Source organism: Peromyscus leucopus, chromosome 7, assembly GCF_004664715.2.
Source record: "Peromyscus leucopus breed LL Stock chromosome 7, UCI_PerLeu_2.1, whole genome shotgun sequence".
In the NCBI taxonomy this organism is placed as follows: Eukaryota; Metazoa; Chordata; class Mammalia; order Rodentia; family Cricetidae; genus Peromyscus; species Peromyscus leucopus.
In genome coordinates, this window is record NC_051069.1 from 76,155,060 (window position 1) to 76,179,816 (window position 24,757).

Consider the following 24,757-nt stretch of genomic DNA (forward strand, 5'->3'; position numbering starts at 1 on the left):
AGACAACAGCTGCCTTGCTTCTGTCTCAAGTCAGGAGGTTGAGGAAAAACACCACCTTCCTTACCTAGCCACGGCCCTGCTCCCTGTCTGTCTGCCTAACAGGGAGTCAGTCTAACTCCTCGACTCTCAATGCTGTTATTTTGGGCTTATGCCAAGGTACAAAGTGATTTTTTTTTCCTTTCTCTACTAGAGTATGAAAAGCATTTATTCCTGTTAGAAAGATGGAGAAAGCATGTGAGACATTAATTTTTGTTTCTCCTTCCTTGCGAACATGCTTGTCCAGCCTCATGATAATGTTGCTTAAATGTGACAATCTCTTTATGAAATGCTAAGCCTGTTGAAGGTAAAATGTGGGCTGAATGGCAGCTTCTGCCTCTGCCACCAAGACCTATATAATTACTTCCCTGACTGGAGAACATTACCAAAATGTCATAGCCCTTCAAGTGAAAATGATTTACACGCGTCAACCAATCCTCCCCTCAAACGGTGCATTTGCTTCCCTCACACATGTCCTTGTCACAGCAAAACATCTGTCGTGGGGAAGCAGGACTGGCTGGGGGTGCTGCTTCGCACAGGTGCCTGGGGGATCAAGAGAGAGACACAGGAGGTGAGTGAGAGGATGGGAGTGTACATCTCTCCATCTTGCCCTACCCCCACACCCTCACCCACATTAACACATAGAAGCAGGCATTCAAGATGAAGCTCTGGACAGCATTATACAAGCCCGTGCCCTAGTCACAGCTGTGTTTTAAAATTTCCACACAGCCTAATGGAGTGTTAACCTGTATTCCTGGGAGTCTTGAAGCTGAGCTCAGGGTGCCAGAAGAAAGATTATAGCTACCATGGGTAGGCACTTCATATTTAGAATTACTCTTACTATTGGAAGTTACTTACACTAACTTGCCATAGAAAGCAACTTGCCAAATCTGACTCCAAGTGATACCAAAGGAAGGTAAACTTGGAAACTTGGGGACCCTCAGGCAGGGGGCGGACTCCACTTCCCATCCTCCTTTTGCAAGGCCCCTCCTTGCTCTGTTCTCGCCAGGGCTTTTCTGCCAGGTGAAACTGTAGGCTGCTGGAAGCCATCACTGTCCGTTCTCCACCACACTCCGGCTTGCTTTTTATCGGTAGTTCTGCTGAAGTGGCTGAGGGCTAGACAGATGGAGAGAGTAAACGATGCCCACCCCTTATGTCAGAACTCCAGACCAAGAAGCTGATCCTTGTGTTTGAGCTTTTCTAATGTACCATCTCAGCCTCCTGTATTTATAAGGTCCGATTGAGTCCTCCCCCTTGTACTTGTCTGTCAACAGAAGGATTTAGCTCAGGGCTTGTAGGAGCGGTGTGTGCTGCTTGGGGATGGATACCACTGGAGAGAAGTAAAGTAAGCTGGCTTTGACAAATCACTTCCCAAATGATTTAAGATACTGCCTAGTCCACTTACTGTAGTCTGTGCCAAATGTTTCCAAAGCTCTGATAATTAAAACTTACACAGAGTAGTTCCCTAGGGCCACACAAATGGCCTGACTTTAAAGTTTTATTTCACCTGGCCCCCATGTTTTGGAACCACAGCTATATAAATCAGCATGAGTACTTTGTGAGCAACAGGCTGACCTCTGGGGAGCTGGATTCATGCTGTTTGTATTAGCTACTTTTTTGTTGCTGTAATAAAATACTATGACCAAAAGCAACTTAAGGAAAAGAGTTTATTCGGGCTTACAGTTCCAGAGGGATAAGAGTCCGTCATGGCAGGAAGACATGGCAGTGAGTGGCAGGCATGGTGGCCTGAGTTCCATCCTTAAAGACAGACACAAAGTAGAGAGAACAAACTGGAAGTTGATTGAGGTAGCCTAACCCAGTGGCACACTTCTTCCAACAAGTCTACACCTCCTAAATCTCCCCAACAGGACAATGAACTGGAAACCAAGTGTTCAAATGTCCACCTCGATGGTGGACATTCCTCATTCAAGCCACCATACTCTCTCCTAAGTAAGAAATTCAAGTCATTCATGTCAATGGAATCTGAGAGAAGAAAAGAGTCCTCGTGTGCTAAAGTAGCTGGATGAGGTAGGTACCACAGTAGAGCAGAGGTGGCGCTGAACCCCTATCATGTGACAAAACTCTTCCTGGGGAGATGCGGCACACACATCTACTCACCAAAGGTAGAAAACCCATAACAGCCCAAAGTATGGATACCACCAAAGTCTAGCTTGGTGAGCCAATGAGTTTTATTAGGGTTACTTATAGGAGTATGGGGGTGGGGGTTACTTACAGGAGCAGAAATGACTCAAAGACAGCTGCATCGCCAAGACCTACCCCAGCACGAGTGACAGTTCATAGGAACAGCTTAGAAGGTAGAAGAGGACAGGTAGAAGAAGCTTTGAGGACCATCTTTATTTGCGCCAAGCCTGAGTTCCTGTGCTAAACTGAGACTGTTTTCTTAAAGATGCTTTTGTATCTGCTGTCTATGCCATCATGATTTCATGCTGCCCTTTACTCTGTGTGTGTGTGTGTGTGTGTGTGTGTGTGTGTGTGTGTGTGTGTGTGTGTGTGTGTGTGTGTTTGGGAGGTGAAGGTCAGCAGGGATGAGAATGATTCTATATATAAGCCTGAATTCCAGAGTGTACAGGCCTGGGATTTTTTTTTTTTTTATCTTCACTAAGTCTCTCATGGTTACATTCACAGTGTTTGATCTGAACTTTCTCCTCCTAATTCTAACTTGTCTAGAACAATCACTCCTCCTTATCCGTACAGAACAATCTTGTGGGGACTTTATGTACCTGTTGAAGGTGGTACAGAGAGGGTGGATTAATGACAGTTTGGAAATAGCTTTCTTTTCAAAGGTATATTTATTGTTTCATTACTGTAAGAATGATTGGGATAAAGTAAGGTGGATATAATGGACTTTGAAATTCAGATTAAATGACAGTTTTATTTCTAATGAAAGTTTAATTCATCCAAGAGAACAGTGTTTTCCTTAAATTTATTCAGCACTTACATAAGTTTGCTTGAACTCAAGATACCCCAGGCAGAGAAGCTTAAACAACAGACTTGAGTGGTCTTCACTGAGGGCCATAAGGAAAGGCCCTGTCACAGGCGTCTGGCCTTGGCTCACTGATGGCTGAGCTTTTGCCGCCTGGTCAATGTGATCCCTCTGTGTGTTCCCATCTCTCTCAGGATGTCCATCAGATGGCCTCTGTTCAACTAATTTAGAAGTCCTCTTTCCAAACATAGTCACATTCTGAAGTATCAGGGGTTAAGGGCTTGGCCACAAAAATTATAAGGTGGTCAAAATTCAGTCTATACATGTCATATCTATTATTCTTCTATGCACCCATGTCTGTCTCTTTCATCTATCAGTCATCTGTCCACTATCATCATCTTGTTTATCACTATCATCTATCTATCATGTATCTACCGTCTATGTAGATATACACAAACAATCATGCATATGCTTACAGACGTAATCATAACTTTTGAAAATAGGTACCCATATAGAGTTAAGGACATAAGTAAAAAGCAGTTAGTATTTTGTCACAGAATATTCCTGGAAGGAATTTTACCAAATCCTTTTAAACCCTTTACATTTGCTCTCCATGGAAGTGAGTACTTAAGCCATAGAGGGCTTTCACATAAATGCAGTGGAAGCTTAAAAATGAAGAATTTAAGACTCCATGTGTGTTTCCAGAACTGGTTTAGGCTGAGCACAGATACTCCCGTGCTGTCCAAGACTCTCCCAGATGGAGAAAGTCTCCCAAAGAGACTCCGGAACCCCAAGCTTGGGAACGAAGCAAGGCTGTGTGCTTGTGGCTGTGAGGATACACAAGGTACCTGGTTGGCTAAGCATTGTCTACCATTCCCCGGGATCTTCTTGCCTCGGAGAGCTCTCAACTCCCCTCCCACAGAGCACAGATTAGGAAGTACTTCTTATTTACTCTCATGTTCAGAGTTGAAAGAAGCAGAGACTAACTTTGTAATGCATTAACATCATGAGATTCCACAGTACATAGAGCATGTCTGCTATGATCTCAGCCTGTGCACTATCTTAGTGTGCTCTTTTTTTATTTTAACTTTATTACTATTGTGTGAGCACGTGTGTATGTGTATGTGTGTGTAGGTCAGAGGACAACTTGGTGGAGTTGGTTGTAGCAGGAATCTTAAAAAAGTTCTTATAAAATCAAACCTGAAGCCAGGTATTGGGGTGAATGCTGGAAGATCAGAGAAGCAGAACAAGCCACAGCCACCTCACCTAGCCAGTTCCTCAGCTGATCCTGTTTCCTCAGGCTGGAAACCTCTGAGTCCTCATCCAGAATGGGTCTCAGCTGAACTGTTGCTCAGAATCTAAAAGCTTAACCAGGCCAAAAACTTCTAGTTCCCGGTTTTCACGCCTTATATACCTTTCTGCTTCCTGACATCACTTCCTGGGATTAAAGGCATGAGTCAGCCAGGCGTTGGTGGCGCATGCCTTTAATCCCAGCACTCGGGAGGCAGAGGCAGGCGGATCTCTGTGAGGATGCCTCCATATGGAATTCTGTGCCTGTCCTTGTTGGCACTTGCTTGGCCAAGGCCTGTATTTCTGTTTACCCTTCACGTGGAAAGGAAGGTTTCTGACCAGCCTTTTGGCATGAGCATCATCCTGGCAGAAGGGTGGAGATAATGAGCCTTTGTCTTTGTTTGGTCCATCAGGGGAGCTGCATGTTCAGGAGATGGGGAGAAATGCTTGTTCTTAAGAAAGAGGAATGCCCAGGAATGAAGGAGACTCCCAGTGGCTTCAACCCAGATCCTAGATTAGGTATAAACCACACCCAAACACCTGTTTTCTTGGAGAGCTCCTTTATTAAGTGGGGAAGAAAAGTTAAAGTGGCTGCTTTTTGACTCAGGCAGAAAACAGCAGCAAATGACCTTGCAGGTGTAATTTTTAAGAGGAGTGAAAGAGAGGAGGTCTGTGTTAGAATGGGCTAGGATGTGGTGGTAAAGGTGATAGGGGATGAGGGAGAAGGGGAAGGTGTACCAGGCTTTTTCTTTGGGGACATCAACCAGCTCCCAAGTCATGACACAGAGACTTATTAGTTCTGAATGCTCGGCCTTATTTTAGCTCTTATTTTAATCTGTTTCTCTTTATCGATGTTTCTGCCTCAGTGCTTTTTACCTTCCTTTCTGTATGTCTTATTCTGTGTCTGCTGGCTGGTGGTTGCCTGCTTAGCAGGTATCTCACTCTCTTTCTCCCTCATTCTCTTCTCTCTTCTTCTTCCTTCCATTTTTCTCAAGCCTATATTTCTCTTCCTATTTATTCTCTCTGCCTGTCAGCCCCACCTATCCTTCTCCTGCCTAGCTATTGGCCATTCAACTTCTTATTAGACCAATCAGATGCCTTAGACAGGCAAGGTGACAGCAACACATCTTTTCATAATTAAACAAATGCAGCATAAACAAATGTAATGTGTATTTACCCAGTTAAAATAACATTCCACAACAGGAAGGGGACAAGGGAAAGGGGAAGGGCTGTTTGTCTCGGAGGGACAAAGGACTGTCTTTGGATAGAGGGGAGACAGACGTGGCCCATAGGCAAATGGCGGTTTAATAAAGATAAAGGGGGAAACCGTGTTAGAAAGAGGTGTTTAATTTTTATTGGGCAAAAGCCAAAGGAGGCTTTTGATTGTTGGACTTTGATAGCCCCAGGAGGAGGAAGTGGCCAAATAAGGGAATAGACCATGGTGGCTAGCTTTAGGGATGTAATCTAATGGTTTTTAGCAAGAGGGAATGGGGGGAAAGGTCGTGGCCTGCCAGAGCACATTTGTGAGTAGGCTAGTGTCTCTTCAAGGGGAGCTGGCTTAGAGGATGGAAGAGTCAGGGAGCTAATGGAAGTGTTGGAATGTGGGAGGGAGAAGAGATGATTGACAGTTTTTACTGCAGGGAAAGATGTCTGGAGCCTGCTAATCCTGCTTTCCCACCATGGGTTCTTCTGAAACTACCTATGCACACCTGAAAAAGGTAGTTTTAAGGTGTAGTGCTAATGTTTGTTATGCATTCATTGGCAACAGCACTTTCAGTTGCTCAAAAGAATAATTTCTCTCTGCCACTCCAAGAAGCCTGTTTAGGATGTGTTTCCTGTCAGTGAGCTTATTTTTAAGTACTCTATTAGTATGGGGCAATCTGACCTACATTAGATACTTAGAGCAGCAGGGCCCCAGGGTGCAGGAGAGCACACTCTTGTCTCTGTCTATATATCCAGAGGGCCACTGCCAGCTTCTAGCTCCCTGGTGTCAGGGTGTCACTACCTCTGAGCCAGTCAGCACTGAAGACAGTCTCTATAGAGTGGGCTTCCCAGACAGATGGGATGGCAATTTCCAAACAACCAGCAGGCCCAGCCTTCCTTTCAGCCAAGCTCAGAGACAGCCCTGGGTGTTGGCAACATGAAGGAGTAAAATGCTGCTTTCCACAGCTTTTCACTTGTTTGTCCTCATGTGTGTCCCAAGGCCCAAGCATCTGCCCGGGGCTTGGATGAAAAGCATTGCCTGCTGGACCTTCCCAAGGGCACCTGATGGCCGTTTAAAGGAGGGACCACAGGTTCTATCCTCAGGCTTACCTTTGGGAGTCAAGAGCAAAGAGGAGATAGTGAGAAGAAGCCCCTCGTTTTTTTTTTCCCCTGAAAGCTACCGAAGCTGCAGCTGGATGGGTGGGAAGATGCATCTGGCTTTTCTTTTTTGCCTTGCTGCAGTACCTCGAGGCTGGTTCCAGTATCATTCGCCGCCACGTTTGTCAGGTCGCTGCTCTGAATTTTCCTATCATGATTCTTCCATCATGAATTCTTTCTTTTGGGACCATGGCACATGGAACTAATAAGGTGAGAGGGAATAGTGTGCAGGAGAGAAGATGTATTCGTGCACCTATGTTGTCTCTAGGGGGCTTCCTGACACCACACTAGCACGGGCCGTGTTTACAGGCAGGAGCCCTGTGAGGATGCCAGGCAGCTGCTTCCAATCCTGGTGGTCCACGCTGTGTAGTGCTATGGAGCTGTGGGGGAGCAGCTGTGTGTGTGGTGTGATGCTTAGAGAGGAGAAACAACGTTGTCCACTTTTATTTTCCTTGCTTCATGTCCTTACCGTTATCCTCTTGTCTCCCCCTGCTCTGTTTATTTCCTTGGCCGCAGTGTCAATTTGCCATGGTCAAAGGAGACCTTACCTTAGTGTCCTTAGAAAGAAACACTTATTACTGTATTTCTAAGTCGGTAAGTCAGCCAAGTAGTAGGACCGCTGAGCTGTAAATGCTGATAATTACAGCTTTTAAACATCCAAAGGGCTATCACTCGAGTTATTTTTATTGTAATTTCTCTCCATCTCTTCTTCCCTCTCTCCCTTATTGTGGTTCTGGGGATTGAGTCCAGAGCTACCACACATGGTAGACAAGCACTGAATGGCATCCCACGGATGTTATTTTTCATTTGCTTCATTTGCTTAGACCACATAGATCCATTATCTACAGGGTTGGTTTGATAGGAACCAGCTGGCCAAGCAGATGGAGATGTATGAAGAATAAACACAGGTTTTTCTGCCCCAGAATAGTTCTTAGCTAATAGTAACAGTGTAAGCTACTATTTCTTAATTTTACCCTGAATCTTCACTATTCATCTTTGTGTGTTTATGTATGCATATGTGTACCTGGAAAGTTTTCTCTCCAGGACCAGCCAAACCCCAGCAGTCCCTTAGCCCACTTATAAAATAAACATACAGACACTTATATTATTTAAACTGCTTGGCCATTAGCTCAGGCCTATCATTATCTAGCTCTTACTCTTATATTCAGCCCATTTCTATTAATCTGTAAGTTGCCACGTGGCTTGTGGCTTATTGGTACCTTACCTCTTCCTTGTCCTGGCAGTGGCTGCAGGCAATCTCCTCCTTCCCTTCCTGTTCCCTTAATTATCCTCTCTGTTAGTCCCGCCTATACTTCCTGTCTGGCTACTAGCCAGTGTTTTATTTATTAACATATTTGCCATACAGAACATCCCACAGCACATATGTGCATGCTTATGTGTGTGTACATGTATATGTCTGTGTATGTAGTCCACCTGGAGACTAGAGGTTGACATCAGTGTCTTACTCAGTTGCTCTCCACTTTAATTTTTGAGACAAGATCTCGACTGGATCTCACCAGTTCAGCTAGACTACCTGTCCAGCAAGACTCATGGTTCAGGCATAAGCCCCTGATCCTGGCTTTTACATAGATGCTGGGGATCTGAACTCGGGGCCTGACGCTTGTGTACAAACTGAGCCATCTCTCTAGCCCCTTGCCCATTCATCTTTCACACACCATTGCATTCTTTACAGCCACTCTGTAAAGCAGGTATTGTTGCCATCTTTAGTTATCCAGGGGGGAAACTGAGGCCCAGGTAATTTTCTAATGTTTCTGTAGCACAGATTGGCAGGTGTTTTCTGCCAAAGATCAGAAAATAAATAGCTTAGGCTTTTTGGCTATCTCTATTACAGTCAGAATGCTAAGGAAGCCAGAGAAAACACAAAACAGGTGGCTGGGTTACACTAAAACTTTGTAAAAATTGATACTTGTATTTGAATTTCATATTGTTTTATGTCACAGGGATAGTTTTGTAGATTTTCTTCAGTCATTTGGAAATATAAGCGTTCTTCCCTGGCAAGCAGTGTAAGAATGGAGCCATTGGGCTGGGTTTGCTGACTCATGACATGGGTGTCTGTGCTGGGAAGGGAGGGGTTTGGGGCGAAAAGCACTCACATCATAGGGGATGTCCTGTGTGCAGGTGGCAGAGAACGTAAAGTATTTGAGGGGCTGTTAAAAAAATACAATTTCCAAAATGACAAGTTATGAGACAAATTAGCTCCAAGTAAGAGGAGATGGTGAGGCCCATGCCAAGCCTTTTGCAAATGGCTTCTTGTCCCAATTAACGTATGGAGGTGAAAGGCTCTCACTCAGGGTTTCAATCCACAGTTTCTTTGCCCATTTGGGGGGACCACTGAGAAGGCATGACATCTTACTGAGGAGCACACAGCAGAGCAAAGCCACTTAACCCTTGGTGGCCCAGAAGTAAAAAGAGGAGCAGGGGCCGAGATCTCCTTCGCTTACTTACACACAAGCCGCCATAACTGCTCTTCTACCAGCCCTGCCTCCGAAAAGCTGTTAGTCTGTCTTCAAGAGTTCCCCCAGTCTTAAAAGTTCCAACCTTGTTCAGAAGCTAAGATCAAGGTGTCTTGTGAGATTCAAGGCAATCTCCTAACTGTGAGCTCCTGGAAAACCCAATCCAAGTCACCTTTTTACAGCATACAAAGGAGTGAAGTAAACATTCCCACTCTAAAAAGGAGGAATGGGGACACAGTAAGGAACAATTAGACCAAAGGACTGAAATCCAGCAAGACAAACACCAAATCTACAGCTCCATGCCCCGCATCTGGGGCTCTTGGTGGCAATTGGTGGGCTCCCACAGCCTTGGGTAGCTCCGGTTCTCAGTTCTGTTGTCTGTAGTACATACCCTCTCTCTTGGGCCAGTTGAATTTTGTGCCTGTGGCACCATATGTGCTTTGCACCATTGGTAGCCGAAAGTCCTGGCATGTCACCATTGTGTATGTGTGGGTGTCTCCATTGCTTCATACCATCGCCTCTCAAGGACCTCTTTACAAGGAATCTGACCCTGCTGTATACTGCCTGGCTCGGTGGCTTCCCGGAACCTCAAGCCTCCATGACTCTTAGTCTTGTATTTTGCATGCCTGTCAAACCATCATATAGATGAGGCTGCCATGTCCTGCCAACCCCAGACGTTGTCTAACTTCTCTTTAGCTGCAATGCCCTGCCTAATAACGCACCCACGCTGTCCACCCACAGTTTTGTCTCGCTTCCCTGGCCTTCCCTGCCCCAACCGCACATTTTCCTATCTTCCTTGTTAAATAGACAAGTAGTGGTAATGACAGAAGCAGTGGGTGTGAGAGAGAACTGCTTCAATAGACACATTCTGAGTCGAATTTCTGAGAAAACAGAGGTTCTTCATTCACTTTTGTCTCTAGGAAGGCATCCAGTTCCTAGAGTGAGCCATCAGGAAAGCCCACATCTTTGGGAACAAAAAGGATGGCTTACTTTTGTAATATTTCACAGCGGACTACATGGCTTAAAGGCATCTGGAGCCCGGTCTAACTCAAGGCCAAGGACAGCAGAGGTGGGGAGAAATGCTTGGTTACACTGCCCCGTCATTGCTACAGTCTGTTAGGGACCAGGGCTTCAGGGGAGGTGCATTCTCCTCCTTGGGTTTTCCTTGCTGAGACCTGTATGTTTCAATGCTCTCAGAAAGGGACAGACAGTACCTGATTTACATGTACAAAAACCAGTTGGGAGGCACAAAAATACATAAAGTATGTTATACAAAAAATTAAGAAGTTTGAAAGGTCTGTTTGTAAGCATACATGGTTGGCCTGATGACAGGGAACTGTGGGGCTGGCTGGCTGGAGCCAGGGCCGGCCAGGGCAGCACCCAGCTCCTGAGACAGGAAATGGTGGGAAAGGGTAATTTTCCCTCCCAAAGAATCAGGCCCCTGAAAGTCTGGCCTCTCGCTTTGGAGTCAGTCAGTCTGGTATCGGGCAGAGGTCGAAGGCACCAGAGGATGTCGTGAAGCAGGCCCCGCTCGGCAGCACCAACTCCATGCATCAGTTGCTTTTCTTGGTGCTGTAACAAACGCCTGAGACAAAAACAAGGTGAGGACAGAAGAGGGAAAGACAGGGTGGCAGGAGCGGGAAGCAGCTGAGCACACTGCTCCCACAGTCGGGGAGCCGAGGCAGACCCAGGCTGGTGCTGGGCTCGGCTCTGTCTCCTTTTTATTTAGTCTGGGACCCACCCAGGGCCCGGCAGCAACTACATCGTGGATTGGTCTTTCCCTCCTCAGTTCAGTCTGTCTGAAAACATCTTCGTAGATATACCCCGAGTTGCGTTTCCATGGTGATTCTAAATCCAGTCGAGTTGATAAGATTAACAGCACATGTAGTGGTTTTACGTGATTTTGAACTGACATGGGATGGGTAATTGAACACTTAGGTAAAGTTCAGCTTCCCTTTTCCTGTCTTCCCCACCTAAGGGTTGACATCTCTTGTGTCTGCCTTTCTACCTTTAGGGGAGTGACCTAGTTCCTCATTCCTAACACTGGCAGGCGTCTGTGGGCCCCAGCACCTTACGCTTTGGACATTGTGGTATTAGATACTCTGCGGGTCCCAGGTCTAGGTACAGGGAGTGAGGAATGTGAAAGGAGGGATGTGTGCCTTGGGGCAGAACGGTGGTAATGCTGTGGCTAAAGTTGGCTGTGGGTGGCTCTGAGCCCCTGGCAGGCAGAAAAAGGCAAGTTTGAGAGAGTTCTTTTATCGACAAAAAGGCAGTGGTGGAGATTGCTCGGGGAATCTCAGTTTGGATTGGTGTGTTATCCAAAATTTCCCCTAAGTGACTTCGGTTTCTCCATTTGCCTGTGGGGTCCTGGCCTATACCTCCTGTCACTCTGCCCCCAGCAGGCAGTCTCACTTACATTAGACACTTCACAGTAATTACACATAGGCTGCACTGACCTTGATCTCCCCAGATACACATTCTAACACTTCCCAAAGAGGATATTTTTTAAAAATAATTCCAATAAGAAAAAAAAAAAGGTATTTGGGAAATCCTGGATGTGTAGCCTGCTTCAGGAACACGCAAAGGTGAGGTGTGGGCCTCTGCTGAGACCCTTCCTCAACTGTGCAGTTGCTTTTGTCCACGTCCCTGGGGTGCATCTGCATCGGATGCCCGTCTGCATCGCTACACAGGAGAGGCTCAAATCAGACATGCTGGCAGTTCGCTTCTGGCACTGATGTTACTAACTCCTCACAGGTCTCGGTGATGAGGCTGCTGCAAACTCTCCGAGGTGTGGCCACAGTCTCTGCTCCCCACACACACACCCGTCATCTCCCAGAAGTTCACATTGACTGCATGCCAGGCATTCGGTGTAGTTCACACACACACACACACACACACACACACACACACACAGTGATTTCATATATGCTCTAGACTAGTGGGGAAGGGAAGGAAATAATGACTGTGTGGTGTGAGGTATAGGCAGCCGGTGACCCAGTGGTTAAGAACTGGGGACTCATGACCCCAAACTCTTGAGTGCATCCAAGGTCAGTTGGGGTGACTGTGCATCTGTGAATGGACTGATGAGTTTTGCTCTTGCCTTTCTCCATGTGTGCAGGGTGGAGATGTCTGCCCCGAGGCTGACTTCTAACAGAACATCCCTGCAGCCAGCATCTAATGCTGATTACACCTGGGAGTATGAGTACTATGAGATCGGACCAGTGTCCTTCGAGGGACTGAAGGCTCATAAGTGTAAGTCCTGTGCTGCTCCCGGGGGTAACCGTCATGTGTTTGTGTTAACCCGTGAAATCCCTGTGACTGCTTTTTCCTGATAGCCTATCTTCTTACAGAATGGTCTTGTGTCTCTAAATACCAAATACCCCTCTCACATAGGCTGATTGCCCTGGGTTGGTATGATATGGGGACATTGGTAATTCTGGTTTTCAAAGGACTTAAAACAACACCCCCTTGGTGGAAGAGTGTGGATTAGTGTTTTAGCCTTAGAAAGAGCTTTTTTGTAAGGGGGGGGAGAAAGAGAAGAAAAAAGAAAGCATTAACTGTTACAGCTCCCTCAAAGCATCAGTGTTTGAATAACAACAACAAAAATGTGTACAGAAATAGGATCCAGAGTGATTGCATGAAGACTCTTCTTTTGTAATTGCCAGTAATATTATTTAGAAACCCATTGGAAGGATGAAGAGATGGCTCAGTGGTTTAGAGGACAGGCTGCTCTTCCAGAGGTCCCAGGTTTAATTCCCAACACACACAGGGATGCTTACAACCACCTGTAACACGAGTTCAAAGGGATACAGTGCCCTTTTCTGGCCTTTGTGGGCGCTGAACTCAGTGGTACACATACACACAGGCTAAACACCAATACACATAAAATGAAAACAAATAAATATTTTAAAGCATTTCAAAAATCCTATTGGACTTCTAGACTCCTGAAGAGCAGTGTTCACGAGACAGATGAGAACAGCCTCCCATCATATGCCATGGAGTGCAGGCATCAGTGCCGTTTCCGGGAATTGGTATGGTTAGTGATCTGCCACTAAGCAATGCAATTATGTAAAAGGTTACTGTTGTATTCCTCTCAGAGTCAATGCTTTCTGACTTACATGAAGCATCCTTACTTTGACAGACAGAACTGATATTATAGGCAAGCACTGCCAACCACTCTGGGTTATGCTATAACTGTTCCTGTGATGTCCAGTTGTTTTGAAATGTATACATAAGTACTGCACACATTTTAGACTCATTGTTAAAGATTTATTTTGTCTATCTATCTATTCTATCATCTATCTATCTATCATCTATCTATCTATCTATCTATCATCTATCTATCATCAATCTACCATATCTCTCTCTCTCTCTCTCTCTCTCTCTCTCTCTCTCTCTCTCTCTCTCTCTCTCTAGTTCCTTCAGAGGCCAGAAGAGGAGGTCAGTTCCCCTGTAGCTGGGGTTACAGGTAGTTGTGTGTTACCTGATTTGGGTGCTAGGAAATGAACTTGGGTCTGACGCAAGGATAATGTGTGCTCTTAACTGCTGAGCCATCTTTCCAGCCCTCCATTTTAGGCTCTTAACTGGTCCAGACCGAGTGGTACATCAGGAAATATGAGAGATCAAAATCATAGGCAGGCTTCCCTCTCTCTTTCCCTCCCTCCCTCCCTCCTTCCCTCCCTCCTTCCCTCTCTCCCTTCCTCCCTCTCTCCCTTCCTCCCTCGCTCCCTTTATCTCTTTTCACACCAGTGATACTTGTACCCACTAGCACCCATTGCCCATTCACTGCAAGGGGGGATCTCTCCTTTTCTTTCTTAAGCAAAGCCACTGGAGAAATCACACATCCTTCACGCTTACAGTAATAATGGATTGTTTTTCTTGTTTCTTTGTTGACACCTGCCCAGTATTTATGGGGAATGAAAAGAAAGTGCATGAACCTCTTAGGATATGCTCTTGTTAATTATCTGAACAAGAGTCTTGTGGTCTGAGTATGAAATCATTCTCCTAAATTTACTAAGTTCTTTAGTCTGTTGTTTTTAATGGGGTAACCTCTAGGAAAGGACACTTGTCTGTAATGATTTTTGGTGGAAATCGGAAAGACTGGTGGAGTGCCGTCCTCCTCGTCACATGAGCCTTTCTGTCAGTGCCGTTTCTGCCTGCTCCTGTCTCTTTGCCTTGGTCTAACGGGCTCCACAGACAGCCCTGCTGCTATAATTTTCATTGGCACATTTCCAGAGACAGCCAAGGCAGCTCTCCTTTGAGCATATTCTTTTTGGTTATAGAAATGATTATTGTTTGAAAAAAGAATTTCCTTAAAAAAAAAAAAAAACAAGGTAGAGCTGTGGCACGTTGCATACTATTAATGAGAATGCTTTTTGTTTCAACACTAATGTCATGAAAATACAAAATATTCAGATGAGCACTCACTGCTGGCACAGGAATCTGACAGCATATGAGGCTGAGAGGATGAAACATAAACAGATATGTGTAGCAGGAATCTTAAAAGTTCTTATTAATAAAATCAAACCCGAGGCCAGTTATTGGGGTCCATGCTGGTAGATCAGAGAGACAGAACAAGCCACAGCTATCTCACCTTGCCAATTCCTCAGCTGGTCTTGACTGGAGGCCTCTGAGTCCTCATCCGGAATGGGTCTCAGCTGAATTACTGCTCAAAAGCCTGAATGCTTAACCAGCCAAAATCTTCTAGTTTCTGGTCCTCACGCCTTATATATCTTTTTGCTTTCTACCACCACTCCCTGGGATTAAAAGCTGGCTTTCTGGGATTAAAGGCATGTGTCACCATGCTTGGCTATTTCCAATGTGGCCTTGAACTCACAGAGATCCAGAGGGATTTCTATCTCTGGAATGCTAGGATTAAAGGTGTGAGTGCCACCATTTTCTAGCCTTTGTATCTAGTGGCTGTCTGTTCTCTGACCCCAGATAAATTTATTAGAGTACACAATATTTTGGGGAACACAATACCACCACAGATATGCCCCTTTGGCATACAGGAAAGTAAAAAGCCCCAGGAATGTCAACCATGGGAATGTGAACATCTATACATTCTTTCATTATGTTATTTTTATTTTTTCTTTTATGTATATTAGTGTTTTGTCTGCATGTATGTCTGTACACCATGTATGTCTAGTGTACGCTGAGACCAGAAGAGGGCATCAGGTCATCTGGGACTGGGGTTATAGACAGTTGTGAGCCATCATATACGTGCTGGGAAAAGAAACCTGGTCCTCTGCAGGAACAACATGTGCTCTTAACTGCTAAGTCATTTCTCCAGCTCCTGGACTTCCATTTTGAAAGAAAGCAGTAACCCTTACCTTTAATATGACATGCTGTTTTACTGGGTGACATATAAAGCTAGTTTGGCAAACAGAACGGTAATAGAATATTTTCATAGAAAGTGTATATTGTGGGCAAGAGTGGCCATTATGGTCAACACCCTTTATATGTACCACATTTGGCAAGAGCAGGTGCATCCTCAGATGAACTTGTTCAGCCTACAGAAGTCATGGTTGCTACTTAGAGTGGAAATTACTCATTTATGACTTCAGCATATTTCCTGAGCACCTAATATGAATGGAATCAGGTTAAGCACCGGAGAGATAGCAGTGAGCCAAAAATCCAAAAGCACCTTCTCTCAAAGCTTGGATTTGTGGCATGCCTTGCTGAAAGGGAGAAATCTGAGGGAAAGATCTGAAGGAATTGTGAGATTGAGCCATGTCTGAGGAAAGACCATGTCAGAAAGTGCTCCATGGCCAGAATGAACTGGAACATGTGAGGAAAAAGGAGGTCATCCTGATCCCAGAGGAGTGAATTCCATACAGAGAGGTAGAACCCAAGTGCAGAGCTGTCAAGGAGAGCAGGACATGGGGAGAGACATAGAGATTGGGCTAAGACTATTATTGGCTTTTCTCTAAGAAGTCAGATAAGGGTTTGAAACAGGAACATCCTCTGCCTTGCGCTCTACTGGGATCACTGTGACTGAGATTGAAGTGAGTGAGGTTAGAAGCACGGACCAGTGAGGTACTCCTCGCTGTAACCGTTGCTGTGCCAAGGTGCAGCCTGAAGCAAGCTGGCAAGACGTGCATGTGTTTCAGATGTTTGTAAACGCGGGCTCTCTCCCGATTTGTCAGTGGCTTGACATGGGCTTAAGTGAACAGGCAAGGTTGCTTTGAAGCTTTGTGAAGTATTTGATAGAATGAAATGGCTGTGAACTGGGATGAAGAAGTGTAAGGGAGAGACAGGTGTCAGGGAGGAACATCAGAGCTCAGTTTTGCACCTGTAAGATTAAGACACTTAACAGACATCCAAGAAAACAAGGGCGTGGAAATGAAGGTATAAATCTGAGAGCCCTCAGCATTTAAATGCCTTTCAAGGCTAAGAGGCTGGTGAGTTGGCAGCTGAACTTGATAATGTGTAAGTCTCCCCCATGGTACTGGTTTTGAAGGCATGAAGGGATCAAGGAAAAGGGCCTGAGGCTTGGCACTGTGGGGCAGAGTTGGCATCTCTCCAGAGAGCCCAGGAGAGGCCATGGATGAAGGTGCTGTCTCAGCTTCATTGAAAACCCCAGGATTAAAGGGGTCATGGAGAGAAACTCAGGCTTGCCAGCATGAGGCAAACTCTGAGTCCGGAAGAGAGCCCAGGAGAGGCTGCTGGTGAAGGTGTGGCCTCAGAAGCAGTGGTGACTCCAGGATTTTAGGGATGCCGGTACCTGGGGACCGGGTGGGGGCGTGGCCACAGAGGGCAGTGCAGTTTCAGCTCCTGTGCTATAGAGTTAGTCTTAGCATCCCTTCCCTTCTCCTCTGCCCATTCATTCCCTGCTTAGGGAAGGGGAAGTGTGGACCCGTCCGCTGTTCCCCACGGAAGCTGCTGTTGTGGGCTCTGAACAAAGAGACTGGGTAGTGAGGCTTCCCTGGGAAAGCAGCTTTTAATTACGATAGCAATCCTGGCCAAACTCAATTTACAGACAAACAAGAGCCCAGAGCAACCAGCACAGTAAAATGGGGCCTTTTATATGACTTTTGTCTTGTCTCTCATGTACGCTAACATATAATTTTATTGGCCATTTTAAATCCTTAAGGCGGGAGTCTAAAGATGGCCTGAATATAGAAGAGAGGGCTGCTCCAAGACAGACCAGGATCTCGAATAAGCATTTTAGTAGAGAAGAAACTTCAGGGCAGCCGCTCTTCTCTTCCTTGAAGGCTTTGGGAAGGCTTATTAAGCAAGGAGGAGATTGAAGGAGAGAGATGGTCAAGTTTATATATAGTTAAGGACATTGCTCAGCCCACAAGGCTATTGTTTTCTTTCCCTGGCTCTCAGGGACCCCTACCATCCTGTCCTTAGGCGAGACCTTCTCAGTAAACAGATTTGGTGGGACTGCATTTTAATTCTGGGCCTGAAACATAACACTGGCTTGTAGTTTTAGGGTTTGTTGTGGAATATTACTTTAACTAGGCAAAGATGTGTTACATTTGTTTATGTTGTGGAATATTACTTTAACTATGTAAAGGTGTGTTATATTTATTTAATTATGTAAAGATGTGTTGCTGTTTCACCTTGCCTGCCTAAGGCACCTGATTGGTCTAATAAAAAGCTGAACAGCCAATAGCTGGATAGTAGAGGAATAGGCGGGGCTGGCGGGCAGCAAGAATAAGTGGGAGGCGAAATCTAGGCTCCAGATAAGAAAGAATGAGGGAGAAAGAAAAGGAGATGCCCCGGGCCAGAAGCTAGGCAGTGGCCAGCCAGACACAGAGGACACAGGAAAGTAAGATATACAGAATGAAGGAAAAGTAAAAAGCCCCCAAGACAAAATGTAGATAAAGAGAAACAGATTAAAACAATAGCTAAGATAAGGCCTAGCATTCCTAACTACTAACGAGTCTCTGTGTCATGATTTGGGAGCTGGTTGGTGGCCCAAAAGAAAAAAAAAGCCTGATACAGTTTTAGGGTTGGCTCTTTCTATAAAGCAGTTGCTAAAATACAGTGTGTAGAATTGAAGATAACCATACACCATGTTATCACAGCACATGCCAAGATCATTGAGATTTATAATTTCAAGTCAGCTGTACTTGAATACTTGTGTTTTTCATGATTTGCTTTATGTCTCTTTTTATTATTGTATGTGTTTGTGTGTACGATGTGTGGGTGGGTGCACACACATGCCTTTATATATTTGTAGAGGACAACTTTGTGGAGTTGGTTCTCTCATCCTAGCTTTCATGGGTTCTGGGACACAAACTCAGAATGTCAGGATTTCTCCACAAGTGCTTTTTCTGCTAAACTATCTTGAAGACACCTCTCCACGGCCCCCTTTACCTTAATGCCTTATTTCCGTTATAGTAAAAGGCAAGGTCTAAAGAAATTGCTGTGTCTTTAGCATTTGGGATTAAGACACTAGGAGTGCGACATTACTTTTTATCCAGAGTGCTAAATATACAGGATGGACCCTACAGGGCAGACTTCCACCAGCTCCAAAGCGGTGAGGATTTCTGTTCAAGTGCTGGTGTGAGGAAGCTGTAGCCAGGAGCTAAAGCAAACACAGGGACACGATGTCCCCAGTCCAAATGGGGTTTAAAGTAGGAGTAAATTAGGAGACGAGGATGGCCATTGGAATGATAAAAGCCAGCCCTGCGGGATGCCTTCTCAGCTGACGCTGAGCAAAGTGCTCTGAGAGGCACTTTCCACCAGCCAGTGTAGGCCAGCTTCAGCAACAGAGCTGCAGCTTGTGCAGAAAAAAAACGAGGCAGGGAAAGCAGAAAGTATTCATTTGTTTGTGGTGGTCAAGAGGCCAGCTATACGTCCATTCCAAAAAGTGATCAAGACCTGAATTGCGTCAACACGAACATGGATGAGGAGAAGTAGAGTCAACCCATTTTAAATATCTCGGAAAAAAAACCTATCTAACCCAAGGCTGCAAAGTAGAAGATTGGATCTTGGGATAACCTGTGACCTGTCTTCACACCCCCATTGTGATGACTGACTGATGTCTTGTTATATGCGGTGCACCCTGGAATCTCCAGAAAGCTCAGAGTCCTGAAATGTTTCTAAGCTAGTTCAAATCCCTCAGGACACTAATCTCACTTTACCTGTCTTGCAGATTCCATTGTGATCGGATTCTGGGTTGGTCTTGCGGTCTTTGTGATTTTCATGTTTTTCGTGCTGACTTTGCTGACGAAGACAGGTGCCCCACATCAAGAGTAAGTCTGGGCTACTCTGCGCTTCACGCTTCACATAGAACTAGACCGGGAACCAGGCTTGGGCCGACCCGGGATGGGGAGGTGCGTCGGGCATGGATTGCTACCCAGATCCAGGTGCTGTCCAGGAGAGATCACTTTCTCCCCCGCCTTTTGCCTCTTGTTGCCCTTATCAAATCAGGCTTCTTGGTCCTTCCCTGCCATGTTCATGCTGCCCCCAGATCTGAGTTTTATACTGAAGTTAAGATGCACCTTCTCCCTTTTTTGAAAAGATTTCTATGGGAGACATTGGCTGCAAACGCTGATGTGTTTACAGAACTGAGCCGGGCAGCAGCACTTCCCTGCCTGGTCTCCACAGGTGATCTCCCCTGCCTGTTGTGGTGGGTTCTTTGTCTATACTTCAACTATAAGGAAAAACCCCAGTGAAAGGGAACTATTCAGCCCATCACATAGTTTGCTTGAGACTTCAGGAGCTAGAGGAATCCTTTAAATATAAACATTCTAAATGATGGGCAAATGCTGTCATGTTTCAGTATAAGCTGATATATGCTGGAGAATCCCTTTAAAAGCCTCTAGAAAAATTCTCATTTTCCCTCTCTCCTTCCCCTCTCCCTTTTCTTCATCCTCTTTTCCCTAAAAAAACAAACAAAAACAAAAATCCATACACTTTTGCTTTTCATATTATTGTTCTAGGAAATCCAAACACGTGGTGTGGTTTGTAATAGGAAGAAAAGACAAGGTTAAAACAAACAGACAAAACAGATCAGAGAGATGGCTCAGTGGTTAACAGCATTGACTGCTCTTCCGGAGGACCTTGGTTTGATTCCCAGCACCCACATGGCAGCTCATGACTATCTGTAACTCTACTTCCAGGGGATCTGATGTCCTCTTCTGGCCTCATTTGGCACCGGACATGTACCTGGTGTACATACAAGTAGGCAAAACATTGTACCTACACCTAGCTAGGCCAAACACCTGTACAGGTATTTTTTTAAAAAAAATGAAGTTAATACTTAAATCTGCATACTATAAGCTAGGGCTGGGCAGATTACCCTCTGGAAGGTGGGTGGGCTTCATTCACTCAGCTGAGTGACTTTCTAGAATCACCTTGATACCAAAAACAAAAATTCTTTCCCGAGTTTTACAGCCTGTAGAGCTTTCAGAGTGTGAATGAGCCAGTTCTGGAATGAAATTTCTCTACACACGCATGCATGCCTGCATGCATGCACGCAGTAGAGGCAATGAGGAGAGACTGGAAACAAAGAGGGAAAGAGGAGAGGGGGAGAAGGAGGGGGAGGGATGAAGACAGGGGGGAGGGGCCAGAAACAATTCTGTTGTTTCTCTGGAGAACCCTGTCTAGCCTACTTCCTTAAGGAGTCCTTCTGAACTGTGCTCAGTCACAGACCAGGACTCACCAGGACCCTGCATGCTTCTAACAAAGTGAAAGGGTCTTCACTCTCAGGAAAAAGTGGATCAACCCAGAGCTATAGCTTAACTACTTCTTCACCGAGTCTGAGACCGTGTTAAGATGTGGCTCTGGGAGGGACTATTTGGGCTAACCTGGCTTATGGGACATTAATGCCGCTGGGATGTCAGGAGAGCACAGCAGAGGCTGACTCTTCCTCAAGTTGACACGACACACTGGCAAGGGACAGGTGGAGGCTTCTTCCATTAGAGCAGTGGTTCTCAACCTGTAGGTCACAACCCCCCTTTCCCAGAGGTCGCATATCAGATATTTCCATTACGATTCATAACAGTGGTAAAATTGCAATTATGAAGTAGCAATGAAATAATCTTATGGTCGAGAAGGTCACGACAACATGAGAAACTGTATTAAGGGTCGCAGCATTAGGAAGGTTGAGGACCACTGCTCTAGAGCATCGCAGTCCCTCAGCTCTTGTGACAGCATGCATGGGGATTCTGACCTTCCTGTCCTGTAGCTGGGAAGTAGTGCACGTCCTTTCTTCCTGCCAGTCACTGGTCAGAACCAGCGGTGCCCTCCTGCTGACTCAGGATGGGGAACAGCAGAGGGCTTCCTGTCTAGAGTAGGAGAGAGCCAGGTGCCTGCGGGCATGAGGAAAGAAAGGCTAGCGAGAGATCCAGGTAGGAAGATGCTTCCTCTTTATGAAAAGCTTTTAGGCCTCAGAAGCAGCTTTGATGGTGATAATTTGTCCCGGGGAGTATTGTTTGCGTGTGGCGGGGAAGCTCTTACCTGGATGTTGGAGAGATAGTGAAAAGCCATTCTGTCTCACTTGTCAGTGGGGGAGCCTGAGTGGTATCTTGGAGCATTATAGTCCATTAGCACACATCTGTCAGAGACATGGGTAGGGTTAGGGTTAGAGAGGTCTTGGATTCATTTTTATGTTGTATATTTTGGACTTCTTAAAAAAAAAAAAATTCCAAGCCTCAGACATCCACCACAAATGGCCTTCTTTAGTAGCCTTTGCTAAATGACCCATGTCCTGGTAGATGTAGCTTTTATTTAAGGGCGAATACAGGCTTGCTTGTAATCTTATAAAACTGGGGATGTCATTTTTCTCTCAAATTGTAATTAAGCAGAATATGGCACTCACTGCAGGATGGGGGTATGTAACAAGAGCAGACATGGTGAAAATGTCAGCGCTGGGAGTCACTGGTGCCCACCACAGCCCTGGACTAGCTGGCAGGGGGCAGACATGGTGAGTGGTTGCTAAGGAACCCTGGGATCTCAAGATGCCACTGACCACTGTCAACAGGTGGGAAAGCTGTGTTGGGTCCATCCCAGAAACCTTTGCTGAGTTGCCTTTGTTTCCCCATCAATTAGGAGTCTTTACTAGGTTAATAGTTGCTGCCTGCCCAGGGCCATGCTGAGAAGAATTCTAAGGGTAGCCTTTTCCCTACCCACACAGCCTGACATCTCCCTGCTAATCACCAAAAGGTGTACATAGAAGGACTTTCATCAGAGTGTGTGCTTGGCACCCCCGTCAGGCTGATTTATACCATGTATAAACTCTTGACACAGGCTGTGTCTCCATGAATGGTGGTGGTTATTTTCTCAGAGAATTTCACTCTTAGGAGGCCGTGTCTCAGCTTCTAAGAGCCCCCGTGGAAGTGGCTGTTGGAAATGGCAGGCACCACCATTCTGCTCAGCCCGCCTCCATCCGTGAGTAGATGAGTAGAGTAATTGGTGTGTGGTGGCTCGGCCCGGCAGCAAGCATTTGTAGGGAAGCAGGGAAATCCTTTGGGACTGACTTAGGGCATAACTTGTGTTGTCCTCTGCAGCTGGAGGGGTGTGTGTGTGTGTGTGTGTGTGTGTGTGTGTGTGTGTGTGTTACATCCTCTTGACTTGATTTGGGTTTCTGTCACAAAAAGACCAATCTGGGATGTCTGTGTGTCTCATAGCAGTCATGGTTTGGGACAAGCCTGTAGATACAATCTTGTGTTCAGTGTTTCACGTATCACCCACTGAGGCCATGTTTTACAAAGCCCTTTGAGGGACACAAATATTTACCAATGTACAGAAAGACCAGAGGCAAATGGCCCCCTCAGAAGGCAGAAAAGCATGACCTGTGAGAGAAACCAGAAAAAGATGCAGGAAAGGGGTGGGTGAACAGACGCCTTCCTGTTACCAGATCACAGAGTTTTGCCATGGAGGCAGTGACCATCTCAGGGCAGAGGCCTCCTGGACATCACAAACAGAGGCATAAAGAGGGGCAGTCGGGTCCACTGTAGCTACACTGTAGAGTGAGTGAGGGGATTGGTGTGGGAGAGGATGTGGGAAGGGATGAGCAGGGTTAGGAATATCAGGCAGAGGTGGTGGGAGTTGAAAGTAGATTAGTAGATGGGGCAGGGCATGGTGAGTAAGGACAGTCACTGCATGGGTTAGAGAACTGGCCGGGCCCTTCTGGAAGATGCTGTCTGTTCTGGTGCAGATAACCCTGCAGGCCTGGAGAATATTGGGTGCACCCTATAGTGAGAAAATGCCAAGGCTTGGAACAGTCAGGTCTAGCCAGGGAAACAGATGGGTGTTAGAGATGATTAGTGAAGTCCAAATTAAAAATAAAGAATACACACTTTCAAAAACAGTGAGAAAACAGGTCAGGTTTCTAGCAAAATAAACAGTCTTTATTTCTCAGACCTTAGGATGACGTGGGAAGACTTCTAAACACTCTAGCTAGATCTCAGCTGCAAAACAACAGCATAGAGTTGGGTATGAACTGTCACAAATGAGGAACTGGGATTCCTGGGGATAATATTTTCTGGCAACATTCTTTGAGCGCTCTGTTTTCATGATAGTGTCAGCCATTAGCCCATCCTTCCAAGGTTCCAGTTCTTGACTCTTGAGGCTTCTGGTTTCAGATGTCATTTTAGCTAAGGTGGAATTTAAGATGTTTGGACCTTGTAATTTTCTGTTTCCATAGATGTAGCCAGAGCTGTGGACAATTCGGCTGGTTTTAAACTTCTTTTTAACTGTTCTTGTAGATGTTGTGAGCTTTAGTTTCCCCCTAGGACCTCCCAAGTTTGAGAGGCTGAAGCTACAGCTGGTTCTCTTCTGTCAGGAGAACATATAACCTATGGAGTGGTACCCAAACCACACGTTTTATGAGTCTGGCAATAATGCGTGTATTTCATTCCTGAGCACTGAAGGCCGGGTACAGCTGCAAGCTCCCCACTGCCTGTTAGCATCTTTTGATAGTCTCTGTGTCCATTACCTAAGAGTATTCACAGGTATGAATCAACAAGGGCTAAGCGGCTTTAAGAGTAGCGCCCTCTAGCATGCTTGTGTGAATCGAGGCCTGCAGGCTGGATGTTGCCGAGGATACCTATGTACATGGCCCACAAGATCATAAACTTACTTAAAACATATTCTTTTTTGTAATTTAAGGTTTTAAATTAAAAATTTATGTGTATGTGTGTGTCTCTGTATGCCCTGGGTGTGTAGGTAGCCACAGAGGCCTGAAGAGGGTGTCAGATCCTTGAATCTAGAGTAACACGTAGTTACTAAGCACTCAGGTTCTCTGGAAGAACATCAGTGCTTGGCTCTTGGCTGTTATACCATCTCTCTAACCTATAACCCAAGGTCCTTGAAGGTGAACTTTGTAAACAGCCATGCTGTGTTAAACATTGAACATGACTGCAGGGTTTTTCGCCACCTTTATTGAGGGCCATTCACACTAATAAATAGTTGGAAGATATTCCACCACTACCATGGTATCTGGGCCTGTGCGAGCACCCAGGCTGGCCAGTTGTAGAAGGTACAAAGTACCAGATGGTTGGTGCCTGCCAAGCACCCTGGGGACAAGGCCCCATGGCAGACTCTTGAGCAGCTCTTAGAGATGTGGGGGGCAAAGACAAGGTGGTTACCTGTAGCCAAATACAGGTAGACAGAGGAGAAACCGCATGGGATTGATTGTTAGACCTCCCACATCACTGGCTCTGGAATCTACACTGTCAGTCATCTTTCC

At 45.7% G+C, this 24,757-nt stretch overlaps 1 protein-coding gene across 5 annotated transcripts in view; it reads left to right on the top strand.

The window, feature by feature from the left end:
* Window positions 1–24,757, top strand: part of Mrap2 (melanocortin 2 receptor accessory protein 2) — a 33,381-nt gene that overhangs the window by 5,708 nt on the left and 2,916 nt on the right. For 4 of the 5 annotated variants that reach the window (XM_028875535.2, XM_037207822.1, XM_037207823.1 and 1 more), the window contains 2 exons: window positions 12,224–12,357; window positions 19,217–19,316. In XM_028875535.2, the coding sequence (XP_028731368.1) occupies window positions 12,231–12,357; window positions 19,217–19,316 (227 nt within the window). In that variant the 5' untranslated portion in view covers window positions 12,224–12,230. Of the gene's footprint in view, window positions 1–9,764; window positions 10,175–12,223; window positions 12,358–19,216; window positions 19,317–24,757 lie in introns of those variants that run through there. The other variant, XM_037207824.1, reaches the window with a different exon arrangement.